This window comes from Hetaerina americana, unplaced genomic scaffold, assembly GCF_022747635.1.
Source record: "Hetaerina americana unplaced genomic scaffold, ioHetAmer1.1.p SCAF_68, whole genome shotgun sequence".
In the NCBI taxonomy this organism is placed as follows: Eukaryota; Metazoa; Arthropoda; class Insecta; order Odonata; family Calopterygidae; genus Hetaerina; species Hetaerina americana.
In genome coordinates this window covers 446,653-469,645 of record NW_027287294.1, presented here as the reverse complement: position 1 = coordinate 469,645, position 22,993 = coordinate 446,653, and the positions used below count along the sequence as shown (strand labels likewise).

Below are 22,993 nucleotides of genomic sequence, written 5' to 3'. Positions count from 1 at the left end.
AGTGGCTTGTCTGCCTTCTCTGAGCCAAGTTGCGTGACGCTAGCATTGCCTGTGTTGTTTCTGTGATTGTTTACAATGTTTAAAAAAATTGAGAACGCCGCCAGTTGTGAAGTGAGGGCAGTGATTAAATTCCTCAATGCAAGAAACGTTCGCCCATGTGATATTCATCGCCAATTAAAGGAGGTGTATGGAGACAATGTAATGGACGAGTCGTCTGTTCGGCGGTGGTGTCGCAACTTCAACATGGGGAGGGGGAACACACACGACGATGAGCGTTCGGGGAGACCGTCTGTCATTACAGACCAACTGGTGAGCTCAGTTGACGAATTCGTGAGGAACGATCGGCGCGTCACAATTGATGACATCTGTGAGCATTTTCCCAATGTTTCTCGAACAATTGTTCATGAAATTGTTAAACACCATCTGCATTATGCAAAAATTTGTGCAAGATGGGTCCCTCGCAAGCTTACAGATGAGCACAAAACCAAGCGTATGGCTGCAGCACTGACGTTTTTGGGACGTTATTCTGATGAAGGAGACTCTTTCTTGACTCGCATAATTACTGGTGACGAAACATGGGTTTGTTATGCATCACCTGAGAGTAAACGACAGTCAATGGAGTGGCATCATGCTCATTCACCAAACAAACCAAAAAAATTCAAGACAGTTCTGTCCACCAGGAAACTCATGGCAACCATTTTCTGGGATCGACGAGGTGTATTGCTTATTGATTTTATGGCCCGTGGAGACACTATTAATGCCAATGCGTATTGTGAAACATTAAAGAAATTACGGCGGGCAATACAAAATCGGCGGCGAGGTCTATTGTCTACTGGTGTCATTCTCGTTCATGACAATGCCAGGCCTCATGCAGCTGGGATAACACAAAAACTTTTGCAGCAATTCAAATGGGAAACTTTCGACCATCCACCGTATAGCCCGGACTTGGCCCCTTCAGATTTTCATCTCTTTACAAAGCTTAAAGACTTTTTGGCAGGAAAAAGATTTGACAGCGATGAAGAACTTAAAGAAGGAGTGACCTTGTATCTCAATGAGCTGGCGGCGAAGGACTATGCAGCAGGAATACAGAAACTTGTCACACGTTATGACAAATGCCTTAATTTGCTTGGAGATTATGTTGAGAAGTAGTTTAAAGTATCCTCTTTCAAATAAAATTTTGTATGTTTGTTAATATTTACTTTTGTGTCTTTATTTCACGAACGGGTACTACTTTCCGGATGACCCTCGTAGTTTGAAACTAGTTCCTATTTTTTCCATTAATTAATTTCAACGAATTTTACCTAATACTTCAGATTTTGGACGGTATCTGAAGACTATTATCTACTTATTTACAAAAGCTTCCTCTCGTTTGTTCGACATTATTTTCTTCTACATTCCTTCATAACTTCTACCGTCCTTCATGCTGTCTTAAAGCCTACTCTCTTCCTTCCTCTACCTCATATTATCCCTTCTGTCAAGACCCTTATCATCCACTACCTTTCAATATGTCATCCCTCCAGTTCCTCTGAATTTTCAAATTTCCTTCAGCAACATCATCACTTGTTTTATATTTCATCATTTTTCTTTCCCCTTGTTCAGCTTATCAACTTTAGAGACGATATTGGCGAGAAAAATTAAGAAAACTATTGAAAAAGATAGGAAAATTGATAGAAAGACTATGTAACTATAAATACTGATATTGGTGTAAGGAATATGAACTCGGTTTCCTTTGTATTAGCCGATTTAAGTTTTTAATGGTTTAAAAATAACTGTGAGTTGCATCGAGTTGATTTTCCTTATTTCTATTCCGTAATGCTCTTTCTATATAACATTTCTTATGCCGTAAATAACTTCATCTTGAAACAGAATGAAATTGATCCTTGTTTAATCTCTATTTTCTAGGTTTATCCCTTACTACAAGAAGACTATTCATTACCTAATGGAGGGAAAACTTAAGACCCACCGCTTATATAGCCAGTTTATATTGGAACACATTCAGAGCATTAAGCAATCTGACACGACTGCTGACTCAGGGATGTCAGGGAAAGGTGAGGAAGCATTCGAAGACGAGGATGCCGTGAAGGATACGGCCTCCACGGACCGGAAGCGAGGGCCAAAGGACGCGATAGAGGCCTTTGTGTTGCAGCCAAGTGCCGGGAGAGGAGGAGGAAGGGACCACGGGGAGACCGAGTTGGCGAACGACACCCAATTACATCACTTATTAGCAGATCTTTTTGGGGCCGGTCTTGATACAACCTTGGCAACCTTGAGGTGGTTTCTGCTTTTGGTGGCTATACATCCAAAGGTTCAGGTAATATCATTCTCTCCTTTTGCCTATTTTGGTATAACCACTATTGCATTCAAAGTGAAAACGAGTATATTAATACAATAAGACTAAGCGCATACAACGTCCGTTTTGGTACATTTGATTCACATGGCGAAGAGAGATTCTTACTGTACGGATTAACTTTTGCATGTATATCTATATATATAAAAATATATATATAATATATATAAATGCATGCATATATATGCACACACATTTGTACATATACACACCCACATACATACACATATATGTATAATATGTGTATATGTATATGCGTGTGTGTGAATATATATATTTATATTCATAAACACACACACCTGAAGAAAGCCTCTTAGAAGGCCGTAAGCTTCAACTTTCTGAAAGAAGAGTATCTTTTAACGTGTTCTCTATTTATATTTTTGTGTTCTTTGGTAATGTCCAAATTTTATATTGCTCTTGTGAGTGCTTCCACATCATCTATATATATATATATATATATATATATATATATATATATATATATATTTATTTATTTATTTATATATATTTATATATATATATATATGTGTGTGTGTAAATATATATGTATATATTTACAATTGTATTAATAATTCAACATTGTTAGGCATTTTTAAAATCTTCAGAATATATTTTTTATTACTATCGTGTCCTTGCATTTTTTAAAATATTACTTACAGCCATTGTAATAAGATGAACTAATTTCCTTATCGGGCAAACGTTGAGCTACTGACTTTCCGTCTAAATATAGAATATCCCTAAGAGATAGGGTAGTGAAATTCGGTAAACCATAGAAAATTTTGGTCATTATACGAAGGACATCCGGAAAGTAGTACCCGTTCGTGCCGCATGAAGTGCTGACGACGCGAGTAGCCGCTGGACGAGGTCAGATAGCTTCAGTGGCTTGTCTGCCTTCTCTGAGCCAAGTTGCGTGACGCTAGCATTGCCTGTGTTGTTTCTGTGATTGTTTACAATGTTTAAAAAAATTGAGAACGCCGCCAGTTGTGAAGTGAGGGCAGTGATTAAATTCCTCAATGCAAGAAACGTTCGCCCATGTGATATTCATCGCCAATTAAAGGAGGTGTATGGAGACAATGTAATGGACGAGTCGTCTGTTCGGCGGTGGTGTCGCAACTTCAACATGGGGAGGGGGAACACACACGACGATGAGCGTTCGGGGAGACCGTCTGTCATTACAGACCAACTGGTGAGCTCAGTTGACGAATTCGTGAGGAACGATCGGCGCGTCACAATTGATGACATCTGTGAGCATTTTCCCAATGTTTCTCGAACAATTGTTCATGAAATTGTTAAACACCATCTGCATTATGCAAAAATTTGTGCAAGATGGGTCCCTCGCGTATCTCAATGAGCTGGCGGCGAAGGACTATGCAGCAGGAATACAGAAACTTGTCACACGTTATGACAAATGCCTTAATTTGCTTGGAGATTATGTTGAGAAGTAGTTTAAAGTATCCTCTTTCAAATAAAATTTTTTATGTTTGTTAATATTTACTTTTGTGTCTTTATTTCACGAACGGGTACTACTTTCCGGATGACCCTCGTACTTTCACAGTTGTAATCACTGCTGGTGTGAATGGAATAACTCGTGTTTAAACGAGATTATGCATAGAGAAAATATCTTCGTGTACTGTTACAGAGGTACATTAATTATATTTCTTATGTATTCTTCAAAACTTTTAATTATGTAAGAGGTAAACAGAAAACAACCAGACCAAGATCTGAACGCTAGGTGTTAGCGTTTTCCATCTGTTAACCTTTCACTCTACCAAACACGTCTTAGAGTAGAGAAACATTTTCGGGCGCGGCACACCATACATCAGCGTTGACAAGTCGAATGTTTCACATTTAAGTGAAACATTCGACTTGTCAACGCTGATGTATATTGGCATTTCACAGCGTCAAATTCAGAAGTTGAAAGCAGAAAAGCAGAATCTCACCACCACCTAAAATAAACTGAATTCCCGACTTATCCGTAGTTTTGAGCTTCTGAAGCAACAGGTTTCCCTCCAAGAACAAGTGAACGTTTCCCACGCTGATTTACACCTTCGAACACATCGGATTGAACTATAAAGTGTTACAAAACCTTGGAAGGGGCTCGATTACTAAATGATAACATATATCGTTGTCTTTACGCGAAATCTTCTTTCGGAGAGTATCTCCATAGAAATATGGGCGGTGAAGCATTGCTGAGCTTGGAGTGCATTCACGATGGAGTAGAACATACTGGTTTGCCAAATAGACGGTCTAAATTCGAGCCCTTGAAGTGGCAGATCTCTCTCAGTGGTATCCCGATCCCTACCTGAGTCGCTTTGTGGAGAGCACTTTTGAGTGAGTGCGCCGTTCGTCGGATGGGACGTTAAAAATACGGATCCCTCGGCGCCTTGCTCTTGCTTTTGTAATGTGATCTACGCCTGCCTTGAAATGGATCTATAATGTATGATCGACTCATTTTCTCCAGGATAAAATTCAAGAGGAATTGGACAGCGTACTAGGAGGAACGGAATCAGTTCGTCGTCCCGTATCTATGGGGGATTCACCTTTACTGCAATATACGGAGGCTACAATAGCTGAAGCACAGCGAATACGACCTGTTGTGCCACTAGGAATCCCTCATGGAGCACTGAAGGTGAGTACACTGTTCTTGGCTTTCGTTTTTTATAATTGATTTACAACCCTAGATTTACAGTTTTCCCTTTGACTTCAATTATACGAGTATATTAAAATATTGAAAGATGAAATGCATTCATTGTTAAATGGAAAGATTATAGAGCAAAGCATTAGTATAACTTGGAAGTTTTGGTGCAAAATTAGGAATACATAAAATGGGTATTTTATTTAGATGAATCAAGCGATAAATGCAATTATTATATATATATATATATATGTATATATATATATTATTATTATATATATATATATATATATATATATATATATATATATATATATATATATATATATATATATATATATATAAGATTAGGGTGATAAGATTAGGGCATTTTGGGCGGTTTGGTTTGGGGAGGGGAGTGTATTGTGTTGACGGTTTGAGGATTTTACTGTTTAGCAGTTTTTCAGGGTACCCACATTTTCTGAGGGATTCATGCAGCTGGTCCAAGTATTTCTGTTGGGAGGGGGTGTTGTTGCAGAGACGGAAGCCACGGATAGAGAGTGAGAATGGGATGGAGCGCTTTGTGTGAGGAGGATGGCAGCTGTCGAAATGAAGATAGACAGTAAAATCCTCAAACCGTCAACACAATACACTCCCCTCCCCAAACCAAACCGCCCAAAATGCCCTAATCTTATCACCACTTTCTTCCCCGGAACACACAAAATTAAACATTTAATCCGTGACCTCTTCCCAATTATCAATAACACTCAGTCCACATCACTTTTATTCCCACACTGTCCCTCTGTTTCATTTAAACGCCCGTCGAACCTGCGAGACATCTTTAAGTCCACAAATCCAACTTCAAGCACCCCCGTCTCTCCCCCGCCCCTATCCGCACCATGCAACCGCCCACGCTGCAAATGCTGTCATCTTTTAAGACCCTCCCCCTCACTCAGTACCAACTCCCAACCACTCGCCACCTGTACCTCAAAAAATATTATATATCGCCTCTCCTGTAACTTCTGCCCTGCCTTCTACGTGGGCGAATGCACGACCGCACTTTCCCTCTGCATGAATAACCACCGATATTCCACCAAATCTCCCACCTTTCTTAATTATCCCATCCCTACTCACACCGCTTCCCACAACCAATCTTTTGACGACTGCTTCTCTGTTTCGGTGATTGAAATCCTTCCCAAATCTGCGAGTATAATAGAGGTGAGAACCCGCGAGATGGCGCATATCTGGGTGGCCCAATCATTCAAACCGCCCGGGCTGAACCAAGCCCACTGAATGCATCAATTGGCTGCCTACATATCCCCCCCACCCCCTTGTTCATTTCCTATTGGTCCCTTTACCTCTCCTTCCCCCAACTCTCCCCCGCACATCCTCTCCGCTCTTCCCCGAGAACGCCATTCTGAAGACGACAGCCGTGCTGTCGAAACGTAAAATAACAAATTGTGAGTGTCCTTTCTTTGTGTCTCTATATTCTAAAAATCTACATCTGTGTTTATATATATATATATATATATATATATATATATATATATATATATATATATATATATATATATATATATATATAATATATTTTCTACCGTTTAAGGTAGGTTTTTGGATGGACATGATTACTAATTAAATATTTTGTGACCCCTAGCAAAACACAACATCCTACTTTACATCAGGTCCCTCTTCAGCTATGAGTACTTTCTTCCACCCTTCATCCCGTCCAACATCCCTATCCTGTTCTTTCCCTTTCCTCGTTTGCCCAATATTCTCCCCTCTATTACAGTCTTCAACATCCCGCCGCCGGTCAATTGCCCTTTTCATCCACTTTTCCTGCCTCCATAGTATTTATCCCAACAAACCCCTCTCTTCGCCCACCATACCAAGTACTTCCTCGTTTGTTTTATTCTCGGTCCATTTCACCTTATCCATTCTTCTCCACATCCACATTTCAGAAGCCTCCAGTCTACGTCTATCCTCCTGCTTCAATGACCACGTTTCCGCTCCGTACATAGCTACGCTCCATATCAAAGTATTTACGTGTCTTTTCTTAGCATCATTACTCAACGTCCCCGTCATCAACTCCCTCCTCCTTGTGAAAGCCTCTTAGCCTAGCGCAATTCTTCTCCTCACGTCCTTGCTACTTTGACTTACACGGTAAATTGTTCGAGCTTTCGGCCCTCTCAGAGGCCTTCTTCAAGAGAGACTGAAAATATGCTGTTGCTGTGGAGAGGGGAAAAGGTATGGGCGGGGAGGGAGGTCCCTTCACACGCCAATTCCCACAACCTTTCATTCGACCAGTGTTTTGCTCTCAGCATCCTAGAATCCCTACCTGATTCAGCCACCAATATAGAGGTGAGAACTCGTGAATCCGCCTACATATTAGCTTACCGTTCTTTCAAAAATCCCACCCTTAACCGCCATATTTAATTTCCCTCCCAGCATTCCCTCCACACCTCCCCTCCCCGCCCATACCTCTTTCCCCTCTCCATAGCAACGGCATATTTTCAGTCTCTCTTGAAGAAGGCCTCTGAGAGGGCCGAAAGCTCAAACAATTTATGGTGTGAGTGTCTTTTTAAGTGTTGCTATTCTATTCTATTTGTGTTATATTGTGTCAGCCATTTATTGTGCCGCTCGTGTGAGTTTTTCCGTACAATCGTTATTTATATATATATATATATATATATATATATATATATATATATATATATATATATATATATATTTCTGCAGTAGGTAACTTTATTTAAATTTAGTCTTCCTGTCAGTAGTTCACACAAGATATGAATAAAGTCAGATGATATTACATTAATGCCACGAAGAAAGCCACACAATTTCCATTGTTATAAATGCTGTCCATATTTTGCATTTTTATGCTACATTATTATAAGCCGTTCAAATTACATTTCATTAGGGTAATTGTTCGATGAACCCTTTCACTACGCTCTATGCTGCCCCCTAAGTCCTGTTTAGCATGACGCAAAGTATCCTTAATACCTCTATCATATGATAAAATGAATCGTTCATTATCACTGAATGTTTTAATTCCTTAAATCCGTTCACAATGCGTAATCATTTCTTCCCTATACATTGCTTTTCCAATATTCTTCGCTCGTCCAACATGTTTCCGTCTACGCTATTTCAGTTTTTCTCTAAGCATCTTCTGCATCCAAGAATATGTGTGTATATATTCGTGTATTAGTACACACATACAAAAACACTTTTTAAAAATTATGATCCTGTTCTCGATTACTCAGTTTCGCTTCCCATGAAAACCTCTCTCTCTCTCCATCTTACGTGTGTATCGAACATAGCTACAATATCTGGTATTTCCTTTCATGTCATGTTTTTGAACTTCCCTAAAATTGAGTTCCGAGTTGCCATTTGATTTCCGTAGTTGCCTTTTGGATAAATAAAATTAGTGGTTTTCCATCGTCTTCCTAGAAGTCTTTTTAACGTGATGGCATCACTAAAATGACCGTCCCAATGTGGCCAGACACCTTCGAAACCGCCTCACAAAAGAATGCGCTACAGTTTCTTTGCCTCGCCGTTCCACTTACTCGGCATTGGTAAGGAACAATGGTCGTTGCTGCCATCAGCGCAGCTCTAAGGTTTATTAATATTCAAAAGGTTATTCCACCAGCATAAAATTTTGAAGGAAACGAAATTCACCAGAAGTGTGACATTTCTGGTTGTTCATTTGTAAATATTGTGTTAGAAATTTTTTATGACCTCATAGTTGGAAACTTACAATCTTAACGATTTAGCGGTACAAATATCCACTTAATACATGGACTTTTAAGATTCCACCGGGTCATTTCTGTAAAATTGATAAACTTTGACTTTCAGAACTTTCATCGATGTCATTGTTAATGCTAAGATGCACAGAAATAATCACAGAGGGTTATGATTTCACAAATATTTTTCAAAGAATTTCATGGTTTTTTTTGAGGTGACCAAGATCCACATTGTTTTCCGGGGCTTATTATATGTCGATCGACCAAGTCCGGTGAAGATAAGTTTCTCTAGTGAAACTTTCAACTTAAATTCATAAGGAAGGCTTTGTAAAACAATGATAACTCTCACTTTATATTGGATGTAACGTTATAATTAGTATTTTGTCGAATGTAATAGTGAGAGAAACCATAAGGTTACGAAAAAATGATATTTCAAAATTTGGTAATTTGTTGTCACTGAATGTAATATTTTAGTCGTCAGTAGTCTGATTAGCCATATCCACGATATATTATTATGGATATATCTGCCGGCATTTGTAGATTTTTATATGGACACAAATACCAAATAATTATCTCGTCTCTCCTTTTAACACAAAGCCCAACATCCAAAATACTATAATCTTCTCTTCATCTCTGAGTACTTCCTTCCTCCCTTCATCCCGTCCAATATCCCAATCCTATATCTGCCTCGTCCATACTTGTCTAATATTTTCTCCTCTATCACATTCTTCAATATTCCATTACCAATCAAGATGCTTTGCTTACATTTTTTCTGTATCCGTATGATTTGTTCTAGCAACCCCCTCTCCTCGCTCCCACCATACCAAGCACCTCTTTTGTTTCCCTTTTGGTGCATTTTTACCTTCTTAATCCTTCTCCACACCCACATTTCAAAAGTCTCCAAGCGACGTCTATCATTCTGCTTCAATAATCATTTTTCTGCGCCGCACATAACTACGCTCCATATCAAAGTTTCGACCAGTTTTTTTGTTAACATCCCTATCGTCGATTCCCTCTTCCCTGTGAAAGCCTCTGTGCCTCGTGCAATTCTTCTCCTTACTCCCCTTCTACTTTGATCGTGTTGGTCCAAAACACTCCCGAAATATGTAAATATTCCTCCTGCTCTAGTTTTTGCCCTCCTATTTTCATGTTTAGCTTAGCCTTTTTCTTTCTGGAAAACTGCATAACCATGAGCTGGAAAAATGTAACCAGGACATCGAACGAAGACATTATGATCTCTTAGGTCTATTTGATTATAATGGACAGACTAAGACGTCAGCCACAGAGTGGCAAATTAACTTAAGACGATTCCTTCTTTTGTTCTAATTACGGTGCGAGTTATCTTATGAAATATTTCTATGGCTTTGGTGACAAATCAATAATATTGTTATATATATAAATATGTATTAGATAGTTAGAATATAATAAATAGATAGTTATATATATATAGTTATATATATATAGTTATATATATATAGTTATATATATATATATATAACTATCTATCTATCTATTTTGAGACTCTGTTTATTTAAAATAATGCCTTAACCACAAGTATTCTTCCAAACTACGGTATGTGACTTAGTTGCTAGGGTAATATTAGGGAGAGTCAAGTGGAAAGATTGAAACTTATGCATATTTTTAACCTCGTAATTTCTTGATTGCAAGAGCGTCTCTGCTATGTCATGTTCATATGTGCTATCCATGCTGTGCTATAGAAATATTTCAGCACATTCAAAGTTCACAGCAACTAGAAATACCTCGGCTCCAACTGTCACTTAGGCCAGTAGTGTTTATACTTGCTGAGCCTGACCTGGTCAAGGGGCGTTTCTTAGAGAAGTAATGTTCTTTAAGAACTGCCTTGTTTGCAAGTGAACTTTTTGGAGTGACAGAGATGAATCATCAACTTTCATTCATTAATTGATGAATTTTAATGTTTCTCCCCTTAACTACTCAACAGACAAATGTGAGTATGCAGTTCCTCTGTGGTTGAATGTCGCAAATTCAGCGGCCATGTTTTCAATATTGTAGCACCATATTGTTGCTATCTGGCATCATGCTGCTAACCGTGGGACACTTATCAAACCATGGCTATCACTATTGCCAACAAACAGGGCAGCGCGACACAACTTTCAAGGGTTTCCCTTGATCCACTCGCCTATGTTAGTTTACCATAGTGTCATTTGTAGCAAAAATCATTAATATATTCTTACCTTTTTGTGACTGATTAAACTGATCTTATTTTTCTATTTTAATAGGCCTGAGTCACTTATGTATTTTGTCATACTAAATGATTCAGTCATACGCTCTTGCTGATTGCCATTGAAATTAATGACACTGTGTGATTTGAGCAATTTAATTTATAAATTTTCCAAAAAATATGAAAAAGAGACTGGACCTGTTGTAACATGGGAAATGTTGTAAGTTTTTTGTAGGGAGGAAATATTGGAATTGACTTGGGCTGCCACACTCAAGATAAAATCCGGAGTGTGGGAGATGCGAAGTTCATAGGTGTAATAAGGGGTGTGATTTTGGAGAAAGGTAAAGAGAGAATTTACGTTTGCGGAGCGAAGTCAATCAGTTTAAGAATCAAATGATTTCGTGAAGTATCGTGTGTTGCTCAGTGTGTCAAGGCTGGAACAAGATAATGCGGACTAGATTTAACATCTAATCCGTAAAATGAATACTTTACTCACTCATACCACAGCGATATTTTTTAAACTATATTCTTTTGGAACATTATTTTGGAAGAGTATTGTTTTTCTTGGAAACTTTTATTCTACTGAAAGTGTGGAGGATGTGAATTATTTTGAGGTGAATCGTGTCGCCAAGGAAACTTTAAAATCTAAGAAGGAACGCGGTAAAAGAGAAAATGTATTTGAATATCAGGTGAACCTATTCCGCTTCCGATGAAAATAAATAATAAATATGATATTTATTAATTACAATTTATGGAAGCTTTTTTTAAAAACTACTATTTCATATTGAACATCAGTTCCTTGAAAAATATTTCTCAGTATTTATCATATGCTATGTAACATTTCTAAATCTACGCAATACCCCGCAAGCCGCCGCAAGGGCGTAGAGCGGGGGGTGTTAGGTCACCATCCGCCCATGCGCAATCACAGTTATGATATCTCTACATTACAATGGGTTTTAATCATGGTCTCACCATGATAACTATGTACGTATGGCTAAAAATATAATTTTAATTCTTTAGTTCGCGTATTGTTTGACTCTCCTTTTAAAATTACGTATCATTGTTATTATTATTTGCCTCAGAATTATGATTTCGTTAGAGAGGAAGTTACATTGGCGTTGGTAACTTTTTTCAGGTGCCTCTGGCTTCTCTTAATTCCTCCCTTTAAGAAGCGACCTTCGTTTAACTCTCGTGGCTCTCAATCTGTATAATTTTTTTGTTTAAATGTCACCCGTCATCAAATTAAATTGCGTTTAATTATAAAGATATTCTTACTCATATTCAGCGAACCATAATGTTTCGTAAATGAGTTTTACGCATTTGATAATTTTGCTGTTTTTTACATTCGACGAGTTCTATTCCGGAGTTGTATTTTTCCTTCGGATGAAACAGTCGTATCTTTCTCCCCTTCCCCCAAGGACACCACCCTGGGTGGATTCCGCATCCCTCGAGGGGCCATGATTGTCCCTTTGCAATGGGCCCTCCACAATAACGACTCCACATGGGGTGCCCACGCCGAGAAGGTCTTCGATCCCACGCGCTTCCTGGACGAAGACGGCAGCTTCAACCACCGGAAATACCTCAATTTTATGCCTTTTCAGAGTGGTGAGTAGACGCTCAAATTCTTGTCCTTTTGAAGCTGTGAAACTGGTGTGTTTTTAAAGAATCAAATAGCTCTATTCGAGATTTTCGTCTTGGATGGATCCATTGTGCTGGGCGGAGAGGGAAACGGAGTTTTGTAGAAGATATTTAGTGAAAGCAGGAGGCTTAACAGGCTTTTTTGGGCTTAAGATGATCATACCTGAACATTTTATGTTCCATAAATGTTATTTCCCATGTAAATAGTTTTTTTAAATTCACTTAGTGAATTTAAGCATTGAAAAATTCAATATTTGCGTTGACCTATTATCATATTTTCTTTTTCAGGGTGTTATACATTTCCGTAACGGTATCTTTACTTATTAATTTGCATGTAAACATTTATTTTATATTATGTAATTATCTTTTTATTTTTCAAAATGGGACTTCTCTCTAACAGATAAATATTAACCTATCGGATATTGATAGGCTCTTCTAGATTTTTGAAAAGATAAATTTTTGTGTGTATATCCTCCGTGTTTAATCTTGGGTGAATAGCTTGATAGGCGGATTTAAAATTAGTTGTTTCAATGAATTGCTCTTGGGCATTTAATGTTTAGTTTATCTTATCTCTTCATTCTTTAACTAACCAACAGTCTATCTTTTGTTCGTTACAAAAACTATGAATAGAAATAGAACTGAATAGTAATTAAAATAATTCCCTCGGAACTTCTTCATGTTTAGGACATCAAGGAAGGGATTTTTATCGAATAATTCGAAGCACTTATGCAGAGCAATATGGCCGGAAGATTTTGCCATATCAATGTGACTTCTAATCCAAAAAAAGAAACGCAACCATATGTGCGGACTACAGACAGGGAAGATATGTTTCATTTCACTCGCCTCGGAAGTGGCAATTAGGGTCATCAATGAGAGAATGGTCAAATGATTACTTAAGGAATGATCATTTTGGGTTCAGGAAGGGGCCAGGCACGCAAGATACTATTGCGGTAAAGAGGTCACTGTAGTAGGAGTCACTATCACAGTAATGAGGTCACTAATAGAGAGGAACACATTCAGGATATATTTACCTGTTTTGTAGATTTCAAAAACACGTGTGATAGAATTAATTGGGAAAAAATAATGAGTTTAATCCAGGAAATAGGAATACATTGGAGGGATAGGAGACTAATCCGCAACATGTATCTCAGACTGTTCAGGTGCGAGTGGGGAACGGGGAGTCCGGATGGGCAATGTTAGGAAGAGGTGTAAGCAGGGTTGCCCTTTATAACCGTTGCTGTTCAAACTATATGTAGAGGAAATGATCAAAGAGGCATGGGAAGAGCTGGAGTTAGGAATGAAAGTGGGCGGGGAATACGTAAAATCAGTTAGGTTTGCTGATGACCAAGCTTTAGTTCGTCAGTCAGCCAAGGGGTTGCAAGTGTTGTTGACTGAATTGGAAATTCAGTGTGACAGGTACGGGATGAGAATCAATATTGATAAAACAAAGGTTATGCGATATTCTAGAAAGAAAAAGGCTAAGCTAAACATTAAAATAGAAGGGCAAAAACTAGAGCAGGTAGAACAGTTTACGTACCTCGGAAGTGTTTTGGACCAACACGGTCAAAGTAGTAGGGACGTAAGGAGAAGAATTGCGCTAGGCAAAGAGGCTTTCACAAGGAGGAGGGAGTTGATGACAGGGACGTGGTGTAAGGATGTTAAGAAAAGACTCGTAAAAACTTTGATATGAAGCGTAGTTATGGACGGCGAGGAAACGTGGTCATTGAAGCAGGGTGATACGCGTAGACTGGAGGTTTTTGAAATGTGGGTGTGGAGAAGAATGGAGAAGGTGAAATGGACAGAGAAGAAAACAAATGAGGCAAGCTGGGTATGGTAGGGAAGGAGAGGGAGTTGGTGGAAGAAATCATAAGGGGACGGGGAAAATGGACGCCAAGCATTTTGATTGGCAATAGGATGTTGAAGGTTGTAATAGATGGGAGAATGTTAGAAAAACGAGGAAATGGCATAAATAGGATTGGAACTTTGGACGGAATGAAGGGAGGAAGGAGGTACACGTTGATGGAGAGGGGTTTGTTGTAGATTAGGATGTTGGGTTATGTTTTGTTCAGAGAAACAAAATATTTATTTGGTACTTCTGTCCATCCAAAACCTACCTTAACCGGTAAAGTTTATAATAATGAAAATAGTCATAAATCATATTCGTGCAACCGATATCAATGCGTGTTATAAGTGATATATCACAATATAAGGTCAGTTCGGAATACTGGCGTTGTATTTCAGGTTTTGTTTCACTCATGCAGCACCAAGGAGTGTGATTTTTTGAATCCACAGGAATGAATCTTCTTTACAGACATCCTTTGATAAGATAATTTTCATCTGCTACTTACTACCAAATTTGTTTGTCATAAAATTAAGTGTATTGGCTGATAATTTGGATTCAAAGAATGGTTGTATCGACTTCATAGGGCGCTGGGAAATGCGGACGGAGTAGTAGCTTACTTAAGGCGTCATATTATCATTACATGATGCAGAATCCATACGGGAATAACTATGAGTCTCACAAGTAATTCTTGGTGTAAAAATTAACGAAAATTTAAATATTCTAAAATTGCCATCATTTTGATTACTTTTTACACAACATTTTAAATTATGTTGTGCCGAACCTTAATATGTTTTTCCTACATTAGATTTTCTACAAATAAAGGTTCGTCCCATTTTTGTACCATTTCATGTTTTGTAGAATTATTATCTTTGGCAAAATACTGTTTAAGATAGGTTTTGGACTGAATTAGTCAAGACAAAGGTACAGTTATAAATTTAATATACATTGCTAATCAAAATGCTCTGCATTTAACCTTCCTGCCTACTTCGGATTTCTCCCAACAATCCTTCTCTCTTTCTCCAACATACAATGCCCAGCATTTCCTCGTGTCTTTTCCTATATGTCCACTTCATCCTTCTTTATCCTTCATCACACCCAGATATCTTTGCTCTAAAATATGGAGGTTAAATTCTCAAACTTTTCCCACAAGTAAACAATAGCGGACATCTGCAATTAATCTAGTTCGGCAACAAATGTATCCATGCATTCATATTGGTCGTGTCACCCTTAGAATTGATCCTTTGACATAAATACGCTTAAAAAAGGATACAATTCAAGTACCTCTTCCCATTAATCTAAAATATTTTTGAAGTTCCTCGTAGAGGACTTTAATTGTTCTTTGGAGTTTTCTAAAAGGAAAAATGAACCGAGAAATTGTAATGATGTGGCCTGCTAATATAAAGGAAATACACATAGGTTCCTGCAATAAATAAAGGTTTCTCTTTTCACATGGTTCAGTCTATCTGTTTTACCAGTGGTGTAAATGATGCAGGTGAGCAAGCCATTGGTCGCATTTGAATGGACGATTTCTCTAAGCCACTAGAAAACAACTCCATTGCCAGTTGCTAAGTGACCGATCATCCTCAGTGTAGAAAGTATACTCGGGAAGATGCATTAACCCCTAAAAGAGGCTCATGTCCACGAACCATTCGAGGCTTACTCAAAACTGTTTAGTTCGGGTCATACATCAAGCATTGACCTGTTTTCGCGAAATGCTGTAAACGCATCTTTGCTGTACAATTTGCTCACCCTAGAACACACTCGTCGACCGACGTACTTTTATACGACGTATATTTATACGTATAACCATCACAAAAACTTGATATATGAGAAATTTACCATCGGATTATAGATTTTCAAATTGCATCAATTGGACCATTCATTCGAAGCACCTAATTGAACGTAGATTTTTCAAAGAAAACGAACAATACCATATAGAGTAGTAAGTATTTGTGGGGGAAACTCTATTCCTCAGAAAATCCCACAGCTGAGATTTAGTTGGAAATGCCCAAGGGCATTATACTTATTGGAAATAAGGTCTCTTAGGCCGGCCGATCCTCCTATCGTCTACTTAGGTACTTCGATCTTGATTCCTTTACCAAACTTATTAAACAGCACTGCACATGGTAGTGCGTAATTGCTGTACCTGAAATTTGAATTTTCAAATCTATCACGAAATCAATTACTCTGATATTCGGGGTTTTGTACCAAATAGATTAGTCTGATATTTTTTAATGATATTTTCCGGAAATGGAATTGAACGACGTTTTGCTCATGTAATGTCTTCGAATCTTCAGAATTTTCATCCAAAATAATAGCAAGCAACCTGAAGCTTTCCGAACGTAGGAACGTTATACAGGTATGCTGAAAAGTCAGCTTAGGATTATAAGATAAACGGGGTTGAGTGAAATAAGGTTTCTCTCACAATCTTCATTAATGCAGGCCACGTTCAATTGATATGAGTAAAAAATATTCGTTTTACGTCGGTTTTTTTGGCTTTCAGACTAGGCAGGCTAGTATCTATCAAGCTGCATTTAAACAGTGCTATGGCATCCTAAATTTATCTCAGTTCGTAAAATGTATGCGTCATTTTCGGTATGTGCACCTTCTCCTTCCGTTGTCCTATATTCCTACTACTCTCAATGGTGCGATGCGATGTCAAAATCAACTTCTCTGGAGAAAGCTCGTTTCAGTTATGGATTATATATGGCGAGCAGGTCATTGGGGGAATTCCCAGCCCCTCTGCACAATGACTTCGTGCCTCGTTCTAGTTGACCGAATGTTTTCCTCCTTCCACGCTGCTTCCATTTCATACAGATATTAACACGATGAAAACTTCGCTGGGTACCTTCTCTAGCAAAATAAGCAATGCGTTGAGGAATACAGGATAAGTTTGGCATAATACCATCCAACATAGAATATGCTTCCCTTAAAGGAAGGTTAAAATATTAGTTAATATTTTCAATGTAGCGCTATTCAGTAAGGGTGTATGTAGTAACTACGTCTATCCTCATCCGTTTCCCTTTTAGTCTGACACAGACCATTTCTGACACCTCTTTATTTTCTCATTTTCCCCAACTGTGGTTTAATCTTTTTCCTTAAATTTTGTCTTACTTAATTTCACCAGTAAATTCATGTTGGTTCATATAATATCTGAGGTATTTGTACGAATTTCTTCTGTGTTATTATTGATATTTCCTTTCCTCTCTTACAAAACACAACCCCACATCCTACTCTACCTCAGACCCCTCTTCATCTCTGAGTACTTTCTTCCTCCCTTCATCCCGTCCAACGCCCCTATCCTGTTCCTTCCCTTTCCTCGTTTGCCTCACATTCTCCCCTCTATTACAGTTTTCAACATCCCACTGCCGGTCAATACACCCTTCATCCACTTTTCCTGCCTCCATATGATTTCTCCCAACAAACCCCTCTCTTCGCCCACCATACCAAGTACTTCCTCGTTTGTTTTCTTCTCTGTCCATTTCACCTTCTCCATTCTTCTCCACACCCACATTTCAAAAGCCTCCAGTCTACGTCTATCCTCCTGCTTCAATGAGCACGTTTCCGCGCCGTACATAGCTACGCTCCATATCAAAGTTTTTACGAGTCTTTTCTTAATATCCTTACTCAAAGTCCCTGTCATCAACAATCTCCTCCTTGAGAAAGCCTCTGCCTAGCGCAATTCTTCTACTTACGTCCTTACTACTTTGACCGTGTTGGTCCAGAATACTTTCAGAATAGATAAATCTCTTTCAGTATGACATACTTTTTTCGTTTCCAAACTCTTGTTTACCCGACACCCTTCTTTATTTTCGTCATTTTCATCAAAAACTTGTAGTGTGTGCGTAACTTCTCGAAATCTTTAGCTAATTTCTAGAGCTCTAATTTTTTCAGTTTATCAGAAGTTATAGAAGGCAAATTATTCTGTTTTTAATGTTCCCTATTTTTGTCTGTTTGAGCCGACAACTCAACTTCAGGCCGGTAAGAAGAATATGACATGACGGTTTATGATGCTTGACTATCCCGTGCCAAACCCAGAATGACGTAATCGCGCCATCCTGGCTCTTGCTTCCCCCACCCCGGTCTGATCCATCTCGCCTCTTTCAATCTGGTCTCTTTCTCTCTCTCCCCCACCCTCCTTCCCCCTCCAGGTCGCCGTGTCTGCGTGGGTGAGGAACTTGCCCACATGCTCCTCCTCCTGTTCGGCGCCTCCATTCTTCACGAATTCAGCCTTTCACTCCCAAACGACGCCGTGGTCGATGACATCCTGGAAGGGGAGTGCGGGATCACCATGACGCCGAAATCGCACCGTTTAATTTTCCGCTCTCGATTTCCGTTGGATGAGTGCCCACCTGAAAGGACAGTTATTGGAGATTTCTAAGGTTCACTCCGACATTTCGAGCAGTTTTCATCCACTTTTATGGGTGTGGATGAAAGACCAAACGGGATGGAGATGAATTTTGAGGAAAAAATTCGGGTTTGCTACTTACAACGAGATTTTTTCTTCACGAAGTAGTATAACTCATTCCCTTTTGGATGCTTTTGGGCAAAATTCCTGTGATTGCTACTGAATATTGCCGTAGTGAACTGTTATATTTAAGATTCATGTGTTTTTTTGGAATGTTTAGTATTTTTTTTCTTATATCTCTGTCTTTGTTTGCAACATGTTACCAAGGAACTGCCCCCTACTTAATGTTATTCAACAATGGAGCGAAAATGAATGGAGTTACTAATATTTTAAAATTGGATTTTTCTGTCGAGCAAGTCTTCAGGTGTTCTTTACGAAGCTTTAGGCGCAAAAGTCCATGATTCTTCCGAACTTATGTACTGGTAATTTGTCACTTAATTTGGTATGAGTACGAATGCGACGTAATTGTGTAGAAAATTGCGAATGCTTTTAGAGAGAAGCTTACATATAGTTAGGGTGACATAAGGTTTCAGTAGTATTTCACCAAGGTTAAGGAACACGTTTTTTCTGCACGATACTTAGACAAAATTATGTAAATACGAGAGTGAAATACGTTAAAACCCCATCAGAATTTTCTTGGTTTAAAGGGAAGCAACATTATTTTAGAGCTTGAATTTATTGTTCTTAGTTGGTGAAAATATGTAAAACTGTTGCAATCGAATTGAATTATTGATTGCTGTAGTATTTTTGTGTGTTCCAAATATGTACCGTAGAATACAATTTATATCATTGAATAATTTATGTTTTACTTTTTTCCGTTAATGTTTCTAATCTCCGCATTCAGGGTTGGACGAGGTTTGGCGTTTGTTCATCAGCTCAAGTAATTCAAGAAAGGTTCCTCAAAAGATTAATGCGAAGAGGTGATAAAGGCAAAAAGATGAGTAAAACTTTTCGCAACAAAATTCATACGTAAAATAAACCTTGGTAGAGTTCTCGCGCTGCGTCATACCTATAATCTTCGCACCGCAGTGAACTATGTGAAAAAATTAAAGGATTCAAAGACTTTAAGAGTTCACGTACATACTACTCCGCAAACCACCACTAGGGCGTGTGGCGTTAGGACATCACCCGTAAAACAGAATAAAACCACATACAAAACAAACAAAAGTATGCAAATTCACACCCACACACACTATACTAAACTCATTTTAGCTTACTCAGACGCAAATACATCTACTAGTGACTAACACACAAATGCGTATGCTCCTCCGAATATACCTTATATCTACCCTGCGTTTAATCTTGTCCTTTTTTGTGATTCGAATGCCTTTCTGGTCATTATTATCACTTTGATTTGTTACTATTATGATTCCTGATAGTCCGTGGCAAGATCGAGTATTTGTATCTATCTGCACTGAAATCTATCTCCCTTATCTTATCTTTGTGGTCTGGTCTGCCAGAGTACGGTGGGGTTATAATAATCCCTTTAGTGTCATTGTAATACTCGTACCTTCTGAACCTTTCTGAAAGTCTAAGCCTCGCTTGTTCTCTTTTAATCTCAAGCGGTTCCCAGACCAATTCCTCTAAAATACCTGTTACACTAGTATTCCTATCGTAGCGATTGTTCACGAATCTGATGGATTTTCTTTGAATTTTATCTAATTATTTTATCAACGCTTTCTTTCCAAGGTTCCAAAATGCTTTCGGCGTATTCCGAATGTGATCGAACTGAAAGAAAAAAGCACTTTTCTATAACTATCGCATTATATTTCCCCACCACTCGTTCAATTAAGCAGAGTTTCTTTAAGGTGGATCCGCATCATATTCTCCTGATAATTGCTCCCCATGGAAGGTGTGGTGTTTAGGACTACCTCCAAATATTTCAAAATATCATGAAAGACTGATTTAAATTTTCAATATGAATGAATGTTGATCAATGAAAAGGCGTGGGGTGATCCAATGAGCGCGTTCAGTCCCGCCAGTCTCGAAGAGGGGAAGGGAAAATGGCGATCTATAATTGCCTTCGACTGCTCTCTCTCTCTCGAGAGCAATTATAGCAATGTAAATGAAGGTATCAAGGCAGAGAAGTATTGACAAAACAATAAACAAATAGAAAGTAAAACTTAAAAACTATGAACTGAAGTTTACATATTTTGTAGTTTAAAGTATTCCTAAATGTGCCGATTTAGAAATCCAGCATTTCCAAAATGAGGACAGGTAAAATACTTGAAGTTTTCGCGTTGGAATTGAATAAACTTTTGTTGTAATTTTGGTTCCTGGAGACTGTATACACAAGACATATAGTAGTTGTGTACTCTCTCATGAAATCTACAAAACTATCAACAGCCGAATTGTCAAATTAAAGGTGAATTTAAGATTCAACGAACCACTTGCTTAAATAGTTTTTATGCGTCCGAAACCGGAGAGTTATTGAGGGTAAGTGATCTTAAGAGGACAATCTATCTTTGGGAACAAAAAAAATCTTGTACCTTTCCACGCGAATGAAATATGATTGGAAACGTCCAAAACTAAGAACCAGTAGTTTACGATCGAAATTTTCAAGACTGATATTAAAGCGTCGTTATAATTGATACAGAAATAGTAAACACTACAATACTTCAAATGGTCGATTCTAGGTCAATATTTTGAACATGTTATTAACAATTTAAATTTTCATAAGCCCGCTATACAGTATAAGTACTGACATTTAAAGAATACATTTACGGATGTGGTCTGTTTGCTGTTTTGTTTTGATTGAATCCGACCGGTTACGCCAAAAAAATGCATCATCTGGCAACTGGCTGAATAATGCACCCCAATGTTTGAAATTCGTAGGGAGGAGAGGGAAGGGGATTTCGAGGGGAATGCAGCGTCGGCCATTTCATGGATTATACTCTGACGTCAGTTTCACAAATTTGAAATTATTGTGTGCTGTCATAGTCGAAAACATAGTGGGAAAAAATTTGTCAAAATAAAAAATTGATCGTAGTATTTTTAATTCGAACTTGATTCTCACAGATTCAATCATTAAATCAGAATAAACAAGGTAAATGGAGAAATTAATTCATACGGAAAATATTGAAAGCATTTTGATTCGAATGAGGTCATAATATACATAAATGAGATTCGAATTTATCGCCATCCTCAAATATTTTCCATAATACAAAATTTGGATTACAAACTAGAGTAAATGGATTTGACTGATATGAGTGATAGCGTAAATAAATTCACTGTTTATGTCCTAATTAAGTCTCCTTTAATTCGACATGATTATTTGGGTTTTTATACGTCAAATGATAAAACTTAACTTACAGGCTCCTGTACTAAGTACTCGTGTGCTGTGGACGTACCAAAGTTCATTGGGCCTAGACAGTGAATTACTTCAAAGCTAGTGTTCTGAGAAATTTAAGATCTGATGTTATGTGAGCCGAATCCAAGTTTAGCGTTCGTCCCAAACCTAACTTTTACGCCAGGTAAGTTTTCAGCTATAGGTTTTACCTGGGATTAGGTCTTGGTAGGAAATAGAAGGGAAAAAAGAATACAAGGGAAGAGACCATCGCCGAAAAGATTTCCGTAAATGTGGTGATTTAAAAAGATTTATTCATATTTGCAAACATCTTATACGTATATGCGCGTTGTTGAGGAATTACCGTCATTTTGGACTTGATAATGATGGTAAGCTTATGCACATCCGGATGAAGGGGTTTTTTAATCAGATAATTAATTGGTGAATATAGTAATGAAGGATTAAATAGCAGAAGGATTGAACAGCGGGAGATGTTAGTTAATCAATGCTCCTGCCTGGGAAATTCCAGATTCTTTTGCAGGAGACCGGAGATCTCCATTCTCAATTAAAAGTAGGAAATCTAAAGGTAATCAATGGTTCTTGATCTTTTATTCTATTTTAAAAAAATTACATTTTATAATATTTTCGATTCATATTAATGATGCTGTACGAGATGAGCAATCATCTTTAGTATTTTAGTTCATAGATTACCTCCCTGAAGATCGCCAATCTTTCATAGCAATGGTATATCTCATGCGCCAGATGGCTTACCAAGTCAAAGGGTGTGGATGAGCAAATTTTCGTGCGCGTTCTATCGTGTTTTATTCATCTAAATAGTTTCGCATTAAACGAAGCGACGCTCTTTTGCCATGTAGAGAACTGAGGGTCACTTAGCATTAAATTTATAACCTTTT

At 38.1% G+C, this 22,993-nt stretch overlaps 1 protein-coding gene across 1 annotated transcript in view; it reads left to right on the top strand.

The window, feature by feature from the left end:
• phtm (cytochrome P450 enzyme phantom) overlaps positions 1–19,438 on the top strand; it is a 63,531-nt gene extending 44,093 nt beyond the window's left edge. The window contains exons 4-7 of the mRNA XM_071594716.1: positions 1,903–2,311; positions 4,809–4,976; positions 12,323–12,509; positions 18,537–19,438. Coding sequence (XP_071450817.1) covers positions 1,903–2,311; positions 4,809–4,976; positions 12,323–12,509; positions 18,537–18,766 — 994 coding nt within the window. The 3' untranslated portion in view covers positions 18,767–19,438. The remainder of the gene's footprint in view (positions 1–1,902; positions 2,312–4,808; positions 4,977–12,322; positions 12,510–18,536) is intronic.
• Positions 19,439–22,993: the final 3,555 nt, after the last annotated feature.